The sequence below is a fragment of the Ochotona curzoniae genome, unplaced genomic scaffold (genome assembly GCF_017591425.1).
Source record: "Ochotona curzoniae isolate NIBS_2020 unplaced genomic scaffold, NIBS_Ocur_1.0 scaffold_4505, whole genome shotgun sequence".
Classification (NCBI taxonomy): Eukaryota; Metazoa; Chordata; class Mammalia; order Lagomorpha; family Ochotonidae; genus Ochotona; species Ochotona curzoniae.
This window is the reverse complement of record NW_024467118.1, coordinates 1411119-1420820: the sequence shown is the minus strand read 5'-3', so window position 1 is coordinate 1420820 and position 9702 is coordinate 1411119. Positions and strand designations below refer to the sequence as shown.

General features: G+C 68.0%; 1 protein-coding gene across 1 annotated transcript; it reads right to left on the bottom strand.

The window, feature by feature from the left end:
* Window positions 1–1101: 1101 nt before the first annotated feature.
* HMX1 (H6 family homeobox 1) lies at window positions 1102–4011 on the bottom strand. Its single transcript, XM_040966400.1, has 2 exons — window positions 3615–4011; window positions 1102–1769 (listed from the first exon to the last, which is right to left on the bottom strand). The coding sequence occupies exons 1-2, from the start codon at window positions 4009–4011 to the stop codon at window positions 1102–1104; spliced, it is 1065 nt and encodes a 354-aa protein (XP_040822334.1).
* Window positions 4012–9702: the final 5691 nt, after the last annotated feature.

The window sequence follows — 9702 nt, the reverse complement described above, 5'->3', positions numbered from 1 at the left end:
GGTTCACACATCCTGCCCCATGCAGGGGACAGTCTTGGGTGGCCGCTCGCTCCCCACCACCACTACCATGGGATGCCAAGAAGGCTGGGGGCCCAAGCGCGTGGCCTGGGGGCTGTGGGACTGGGATCCCCCAACCTGGGGAAGGGGGACTCCAGGAAGGCCAGTTCCCGGCAGGGAGGTCACCACCAGGGAAAGCGCTTTCTCCCGGGACTTCACCCCAGGCCCAGGTGACTGAGGAGGGAGATGAGGGACCCCCAGGGGAGGCAGCGGGAGCCCACTGTCCTCCGGTGGGGCTGATGCTGCCACCAGCACTTGCCCTCTCAGAAGACCCCAAGTGACCAGCTTCGGGCTCAAAGAAAAATTACCCAGCCGGAGGTCAGCGGAGTCCCAGAGCCCACCGATGGCGCCCACCGATGGCCTTCCCTGGCCACGGCGACCTGCACCGCGTCCAGCTGGGCCTGCGCTGCAGGTGGAAGAGCCAGGAAGGCTCCCGCCTTCTGCCCGCCTGCACCAGGCCATCCCAGGCTCCTGCAGTCCCCAGAGGCACCGGCTGCTGCCTGCTACAGGAGAAGGGGTCCTGCCCCAGTGACCACAAAGCAACGAAACCATCCAGAAAATGTCCCTTTTTATTCCATACGCAAATAAGTAGATTCATTAAAAAAAAATTCTTTGTAGGGAAACCCCAAGACCGGGTGAAGGCGCTACGGTCAGGCCCCTCCTCAGAGCCACCGCTCATGCCACAGGCAAGAGCCGAGCGCCACAGCCCCCGTCCCGCCGTCCAAGTCCCCGCAGTCCCTGGCCAGGGCTTCTCCATGAGGCCGGCACCCGCGACACCTGGGCCAACCTGTTCCCAGCATTGCTCCCCTCCAGTCCGGTCTGCGCCAGGTCCCCGGGGTACTCCAAGGGCCAGGGCAGCCTGGCCTAGGCCCTGTGCCTGCTGCTGTGGGGCTCCCCGTTTCTGAGCGGGAACTCAGCCTTGCCCCGTCGCAAGGCCCGGTACATTCCGGAAGTGCACAGGAGGCCGCGGGCGCAGCCCCTCGTAGGTCCCTACCCTGCGCGCCGGCCCCCGCCGCCAAGCATTGCACTGCCTCCGCCAGGCTCTCACACCAGCCCGGGCATCTGCGCCCGCAGGAAGGGCACGGAGGCGGCAGCCGTGGGGAAGGCGGCCAGAGGGTACGCAAGAGCGCCAGAGAAGCCAAGCAGCGGCGGGGGCGGCGCGGGCGCAGCGGGCGCCAGCGAGAAGGGCAGCGTGGTGGGAGCCCCGGCGGCCGCGCCGGCGGCCGGGGGGCTCTCGTGGTACAGCACCGGGACTCGGACGAGGCGCTGCGCGCCAGGTGGGGACAGACTGGCCGCCTCCAGCTCGGCGGCCAGCTGCCGCTTCCACTTGTTCCGGCGGTTCTGGAACCAGATTTTGACCTGCGTCTCGGTGAGCTGCAGCGACGCAGCCAGGCCGGCGCGCTCGGCGCTGCTCAGGTAGCGCTTCAGGTCGAACGTGGACTCAAGCTGGAAGACCTGGCTGCGAGAGAAGACCGTGCGCGTCTTCTTCTTGCGGCCACCACCTGCGCTGCGGGCCTCCCCCGCCGCCGCCGCCGCCGCCGCCGCGGGGGTCTCGGCCAGCTCTGCCGCCTCCTCTGCTCTGGCCGCCTCCGGGCCCCGCACGGCCAGCTCCACCGCCTCGCGCTGCGCTGCGGCCGGCCCAGGCCCACGCGGCCAGGCGCCCTCGGCCCGGCCCAGCTCCTCGCTGGTCTCCGGGGAATCCCGATCGCTGGCTGCAGGGGAGAAAGGAGGTACACGGGTTGGTTCCAGGGGGTCCCCACCCCCCGAGCAGGGCAGGCACAGCCACAAGCAGTGGAGCAGCCTCCGTGCACAAGGGCCAAAGAGCTGCACCCAACGACGCGCACGCCACGAAGGCGCGCGCAAGGCACTCACATGTGCATCCGCCACGCAGGAACAAAAAGGAAAGGAAGAGAACGCGGTAAGACGAAACCGCCAAAGCAGGGACCCTTCCAAACACCTCCTCCTGCGGCCACAGCACCCAGAGACAGGGAGCCCTGGGTTAGAAGGGGAGCGACCCTCGAGCAGGAGACCCCAGGCAAAGCCACTCTCGGTAAGAACACCCTGGAATCCCTGCTACCCCCTGCCAGCTGCCGATGCAAAACAAACCCGCTTCCAGAGAAATATTCTTCCTGACCAGGACAAATGCAATCGGGCGCACCTGAGGGAGACTTCCACTCCCCAGATTCAGCTGCCTACCAGGCAGCCTGCTGTGGCCACTCGTGCCCAAAAGGAGGAGGCACCGACGCCGCTGCCCACACCCTCCTCGTCGTGCGTGGGCCCACAGCCCCAGAGGATCCCCAAGCTTCAGCTCCAAGGACAGAACTCGGCTTCCACTGGGGGGTGTGAGGAGGTGCCATGAGCTTGCAGGGGTTGGCCGGGGACCCAGGACGCTGGCCGGGATGGAAACTGCCCACAGGGATTCCTACTCCCCCACCCACCGAGCCACGCAGAGGACACCCCCACCCCACCAGGTAGGAGGTCTGGGTGTGGCTTGGCCTGACTTCCAAGCAGCAGGGCCATGCCCACAGCCACAGCTGTGCCAGCGCTGCCGTGGAGGCGGCTTTGTGTGCGCACTCCACTCTGAGGCTGGTGTGAGCTGGCTGCCCCGGCTGCCCCGGCTGCGCCCCCGCCCCCACCCTGTGCTGCCCACAGAGGTGCAGGCCTCCCACTCAGCCCACACCCCTCCCAAGGGCTCCACATAGTTGCTGTGTGGCTCAGGCGTCCCCAACCCGCTTTGTACGAAACGTGAGGCAGGGTTCTGCTGCACAGGGCAGGAGTGGTCACAATGCACTGGCCAGCACTCATCTGTCCCAGTTGACATGAACCAGGGGGTGGGCATGTGGGTTCTTTGGGCTGGGGAGATACCCGTCTCTCAGGGGCAGGGGGTAGTCACAGCGGAGCCCAGCAGCACAAGTCCGGAAGCGGGCCTCTCATGCCCCGTGGCAGGGCCGGGGGCTGGCAAGGCCAGGCTGGAGAGGTGTGGGAAGGGTTGTGGGTACCAGGAGAGGCAGTGGACCAACCCTGAGCCCTCATCCCAGGTCCTGAGTTGTCCCGGGGAAACAAAGGCAGGAGAAGGTGTTCGGAGGGCCCCGGAGGGAGACACAGCTGTCCACCAGGCCACTCGCCACCACCCCCACACCGGGCACCCTCTGCCCAGCGCCCCTTTCTAGGGACACCCGGGCCCCTCCCTCCCTCCCCATTTCCTCCCCTCAGGCTCTCCGTTTTGGCGTCTTCCCTCCCGGCTCTTTCTCCTCCCCGGGTTCTCCCCTCCTGCCTCGCCACCCCCCATCCCCGTTCCTCTCCTTCCTCCCCTTTGTCCAGCGCCGCCTGCCTCCCACCCGCGCCTCCCCGGACTCGCAGGGCCTGGGGAAGCCTGCTCTGGGGCCTGGGGTCCCGCCGAGTGGGGCCTCTCCGCGCGCGCCAGAAACCCACGCCGCGCAGAAGCAGGAGGGCGGCCCAGCAAGCGGGTGTTGCACCCCAAGTCAGCAGGCGGCCGCGGGGGTGCAGGGAGCGCCAGGCCCCCGCAGCCGCCGCCCCCTCCCCCGGCCCGCACTCACCGTCAGGGCTCAGTCCGCCTCCGTAGCCGCCGGGCGCCCGCGGGTACCAGCGGCTCGCGCCTCCGCAGCCCAGCGCGTAGGGCGGCCCGGGCCCGGGGGGCGGCCGCGGGCCGAGGCCCAGGGCGCCCGGGCCGAGCAGCGCCCGGGCCCGCGCCTCCCCGCCAGGCCCGGGGCCCGCGCGCGGCTGTCGGCGGCGCTGCAGCCGTCGCCGGCGCGCCTGCTCGGGGTCCCCGTCTGCCGGCTCGTCGCCGTCGTCCTCCTCGTCCTCGCGGCCGCCGGCGCTCTGGGCCGTGCGCCCGGCGCCCTTGGTGGCCTCGGCGGCCAGCAGGTTCTCGATGAGGAAGGAGGAGGCGCGGGCCGGCGTGGCGCGCCCGGGCTCCGTCAGCTCGTCCGGCATCGCGGCGCTCCTCGGGGTCCCGGGCGCCCCGGGGCGCGGGCCGGGCGGAGCGCTGCGGCTGTCGGGGGTGGCGCCCCGGGCGCTGGCGTCGGGCCCCGCGCCGGGCTGGGCTGCGCCGGGAGCGAGTGCGCGCCCACCGCCGCTCCCGCAGCCGGCCCGCTCGCCTTTCACGTCGCCCGGCTCGGGTGGCCGCGGGGCCGGCCTCGCCGGGGGCGGGGCGGGGAGGGGCCTGCGGGGCGGGGCGGGAGGCTGACGGCGCGGCGGGGCCCGGAGCGCGGCGGGGCCCGGAGCGGCCGGCCGGCCTCGAGCGCGCAGGCGGCGGCGCGGCCCGGGACGGCGGCGGGGGAATCGCGCCCCGCGCCGGCTGCCGTCCGGGGCCGCGCCGCCCGCGCCGGGAGGGCGGGGCCTGGGCCGGGCTGCCGCGCATTGGCTGCGGGACGGCGGGGCGGCTCGGGCTGGCCAGTCACCGTCCGGCAGGGCTCGCAATTGCCCCGGCGCGGGGATGGCCGGCGCGGGCGCGCGCGTGGCGTGCGCGCAGCCCAGGGCCCGCGGGGGGCTGCGGGGCGCCGCGTGGTTGGGCGCGGAGGGGAGTGCGCGTTCAGGGTCAAGTGCAGTGCGAGGGAATGCTGGTTCCCAGGCCAGGCCTTGCGAGTCACCGCACAGGGCTCTCCCGCCGATCACGCAGACTGCGAGGGTCCCTGAGGACCCCTTCCCCGCGGAGCGCTCCGCCTCTTCGCCTGGAAGAGGGCGGGGGCGCGGGCACAGAGCGAGTCCCTGAGCCTCCAAGTGGTCACTGCGTCCCCCTGCCCGAGCGGGTACAGCCGGGCTGCAGGGCCCCACGCCCGCGCTCGGGGGCCGCGGAGCGCTACCTTCACGGCCCCTGGACGGAGGGAGGACTCGACCCAGCACCCGTGCCAGCGAAGGGAGACCCCGTGCAAGCCCGCAAGCCTCGTCTTGGAGCAACCCCCTTTTGGATGGAGGCAAAAACTGCTGTGAGAAGGCCCCGGCAGACCCTGTGGCCAGCAGCCCGGCAGCCGTCTCTGAAGCCTGTCGCCCTGCCCGCTTCTGCTGCGGCCTGGGTGCGCCTTCCTCCGCGGGCGGCCGCAAGGGCGCCTGTGGCCCAGCCGCTGCTACCCCAGGGCCAGTGCGCACTCTCCAGATTCACAACCCCAAGACCCTGCGACCAAGGAGCAGGCTCCGGTGGGCTGCTGGGCCTGGAGGCGGCCACACTTATGCCCAGAGCGCCAGGATCTCCCAAGTCCCGCTCTCTGGGGCGGCGGGGTCTGCTCTGCTCCGGGCACAGCGCTTGGCCAAGCCGCTTTTGTTGGTTGCAGAGACAGGCCCTACCGGGACAGGCGCCCACGGCTGCGGACGGGCCTGCCGCTGCTCCCCTTCGCTTCCTTCCTCCAATGCACCATGAGGGTCCTGCTTTCCCTTCACAGGAGGCAGTCTCTGCTCACAGAGGAGCATGCAAGGGCGCTAGAGGCCTTTCAAGCCTGGTGGGGGCTGCCGTGCAGGCCCAGGAGGGAAGGCGGAACAGCAGACTCGGAGCAGAGAGCGCGCCTCCCTCCCTCCCCTCGCCCACCTTGGGAGGGTTGCAGAGGGCACGGCCTGCACCACGGTGGGGGCTGCCCTCCGTGCGCATGCCCTCACCAAGCGTGCAGGACCACTGTGAGGGCACTGGCGAGCTCAGGCGCAGGGTTGGTTAAACCCAGGCAGAGTGCCCAGTGTTCAGCTTCGCACCTGGATTGCCACATGCCTGGAGGGTTAGGGTTAGGGTTAGGGTCGGAGAGCCAAGGCACCTGGTGGCTCAGCCTTGGGGGGAAGGCAGAGGCGGCCAGGACAATCTGGGGGGCCAGGGTCGGTCTTTGGCCTCCTTCTGGCGCTGGGCAGACCTTAGGGGCTGGGCTGGGGGCTTCCAGGCAGAACCTGCCAGTTGTTGCCTTCCTGGGGCTCCCCAGCTGTGAGGACCACCATTCCCCAGCCACTCCGCATCCTTCCTACACCTGTCCCAGACGTGTCGCCCACCTCTGCCCCTGCACCTAGGGCCAGCCTGGGAACCCTCTGTAAGGACTGGCCCTGAACTCCGGGAGGGAGCTGGTGTGAGCAGTCCCCACAGCTGGCTGCCACCTGTTTGGTCTTCATAAACTTCCTCGGGAATGAATGTGGATCCTGTAAGCGCATGTCAGACTTGCTTCCTGCCCACCTCTCTCCAATCTCCGCCCCCAACCCACCTGCTCACAGGTGCGCATGTGCAGATGCGTGCACGCTCGCCCCTCCTGCTCATCTTCCACAGGACCTGCCTCCCGAGGACCCCGCCCTTCTATGAGGTGGTGCCACCTGCCTGAGCATCGGCGATTGCTGACACCCAAGGCAAGGCAACACAACGGAGGTGTCCCCTCGCCAGGCGCTGGCTGGCTGTTTCGGGCATGATGGGGAGGAACAAGTGCCCACAGGTTACAGGACTCTACACGGCAGCTGGCAGCGCCCGAGGGTGCAGAAGCCCCACACCCCAGCCCTGCTGGGTGTGCAGGGGAGGGGTCTCTGCTAGAGACCGCAGCCTTGGCTGTACTCCTTCCACGCTGCCTCGGCTCCCGCGGGCCCTTGTCCCGTGCCCATGACTGACGGGCAGGCAGCACAGGACGCCTGACCAGGCATGACTCATGTTGGCACAACCAAGTCCCTGTGAGATCACTGGGCCCTTGCAGATCCCATTCTTCTGGGTCAGTGGCACCCAGGCCCACCTGCCCACCTGCACCAGCACTCCGCTCTGGGGAACCTGTGGTCCCAGGCAGCGATGGGGCGGGAAGGGGTTAGGAGAGCCCAGTGTGTAGGGGAAGGAGGGACTGCCCTGGAAGCCAGGCCTATTTTTATTGAAAAGTTTATCTTCCACCCCAGTGGCTCACCCTCCAAGTGGCCTCAATGGCCAGAACTGAGCTGATCCAAAGCCAGGAGCCAGGAACTCTCCAGGGTCTCCCGTGTGGGTGCAGGGTTCCAAGGCTTTGGGCCGTCCTCCACTGCTTTCCCAGGCCACAAGCAGGGAGCTGGATGGGAAGTGGGGCTGCTGGGATCAGAACCGGTGATCATATGGGATCCTGGCAGAGGACTTCAGCCACTAGCCTTCTGAACTGCCCCCCCACACCCTTTTTAAGTTTGAGAGGCAGGGTGGCAGGGAAGGAGAGGGAGAGAAGGGAGAGAGGGGATCTTCCAGGCCCAGTGTGATGCTGGCACTCCACTGCAAGTCCCCGGCCATCCAGGGACCTGCGGCACCATGCGCCCCGCCAGGGCCCAGGGCAGAGCAGGACGGCTACTCTCTTTCCTTGTGAAACTCATGCTCTGGGGTCCAGTGCGGTAGCCTGGTAGCTGAAGCCCTCACCTTGCACCCGCCAGGTTCCCATATGGGCACAGGTTCTAATGCAAGCCGCTCCACTTCCCATCCAGCTCCCTGCCTGTGGCATGAGAAGGCAGTGGAGGATGGCCCAAAGTCTTGGGACCCTGCACCCACGTGGGAGAGTCTCAGGGCTCAGCTCCAGCCCCGTGTGGCTCAGCAGGAGGGGTGGGGAGCCCCGCAGCCCCGCTCCCCCTCCCACCCCTCGGAACGACGCCCTGAGAAGGGTCTGCAGCAGCCCGGGAGATGCCCAGCGGGGCGACAGGGCGGGGGCTGCGCTGCCTGCCAGGGCTTGGCGTCACTCCTCGCGGGCGCGGCGCTCCGGCCTGGGGAGCCTCGGTTCCCCGCTCGCCAGGGCCGCACCAACGGCTAGACCGGAAAACTTTCCAACTACGAGGCGCCCCCGACCCGGAGACCGCCAGCACCTGGCCCAGGACCCGCCCCACGCCGGGTCGCTGCCGCCGCAGGGAGCCCTGGCTGGGACCCCGCGAGGCCGCCGGCTTCTCCGGACCATGGGGCGTCCTCGAGAAACCGCGGACCCCCGGACAGAGAGCTCGGACGCGGGCCGCCTTCTCTGCCCGTCTCCTCTGGACCCGCACCCGTCCCGACCCCGCTAAGGAGCGCCGGCGGGTACCCGAGCCTGGCACCTGGCAGGAGTGTCAGCCTGCGCGCACGCGCGCGAACCTAACCGGGGTGATGGGGTTACAGCACCAGGAGAAACCAAGGTCATCACCCCTAACCCCAGCCCCCAGAGCCGTAGAGAAGTTTCTGGAACCCACAGCTGCCCGCCAGGAAACCCCCATCGGTCAGGAGGCTTCCCTGAGGGACTAACAGTGTGCGCCCGGAGCCAGCAGCCTGGGGAGAGCAAGGACCGGCCACTGCGCGACCCCCAAGTGGGCGAGACACGCCGGCCTGGGCAGACCCTGGACATCCGTGTGGGCAGAGGGAGGCCTGAGTGGGGCCCTGCACTTCCTGGGCGGCTGCTTCCTGGGCCAGTGGACAGACAGCCAGACCAACAGCACCATGCTGGACCCCCTTCTGTGGCTCAGGGTCAACGTGGGCTGGGTACCCGCCTTACCCTCCCACACCTGCTGGTCCAAGGAATGGCTCCGGCTTGATGGGAGACGCCCAACCAGGCTGCCCAGGCCTCACCCCCTCTGCCAGCTGGGACGGGGCACAGGCTGAGCACCCACATGGCATGGTCCACAGACTCATGCATGCAAAAACATGCATTCATCTGTGCACACGCGTGTGTAGTGCCACACACACGCGTACATGAACAAACTGCAGTCACATGTACACACATGCACGTGCCAACATGAATTCAGTGTGCACATGTGAACACACGGCTCACACCCACACGTGTATGCTTGTGTACACGTATGTACACACATGTGTGCTCATGGGTACCCATCCACAGGAGTGATACACACATGTATATCCACACGAGTAACTTACATAAACACACGTGCAAACACACCATGTAGGTCAGTACTGCACACACACCCCTCACCCACACACACACCAATCACTCCACACAGCCTTCACCGACACACACACACCCCTCACCCACACACACCCCTCACCCACACACCCCTCACTCCACACCCATCCAACACACACCCCTCACCCACACACCCCTCACCCCACACCCATCCAACACACACCCCTCACCCACACACACACCAATCACTCCACACAGCCTTCACCGACACACACACACCCCTCACCCACACACCCCTCACCCCACACCCCTCACCCACACACCCCTCACCCCACACCCATCCAACACACATCCTCCACACACAGATGGCCGTGGCCCCACACCCTGAGACACAACCTTCCCCGACTTGCTCACACTCCCTGTCCTCCATGCATGCACAACCACAGCCCACGTCGCACCTTGCACACACCTGCACACCTGTGCACATTCCAACGTGAACCACCTCCTCTTCACCCTGCTCATTTCCTGGGCTGTGTGCACCCCAGTTCACAGACAGCACCCACTGCCACCCCCTTGTACCTGTGTGCTGAGTCCTTCTGCGGAGGCTGTCACCAGAGCACCCCTTCCCCCGGAGCCCTGAGCACAGCAGCAGGTGCCGGAACCCCCTGGGGAGGGCTTCAGGGTCACAGCCTACACCCCTGCTCTTCACCCCCGGAAGAGCCCAGGAGCTGGGCAGTCCCCTCTGACCACACATGTTCCACACTGCAGTCTGAGCTTAGAGGGGAGGGTCAAGTTCTCTCTTTGTCCCCACCCAGATCACCCTCCCTGCCTGTGGAGGTGCCTGCGGGGGCTGCGGGTT

Bases quoted from the DNA above. Each gene is read 5' to 3' on its own strand.
- HMX1 (XM_040966400.1), bottom strand. From the start codon at position 4,011: ATGCCGGACGAGCTGACGGAGCCCGGGCGCGCCACGCCGGCCCGCGCC. The intron at 1,770-3,614 runs GTGAGTGCGGGC...TCTCCCCTGCAG, and splicing joins AGGCGGACTGAGCCCTGACG to CCAGCGATCGGGATTCCCCG.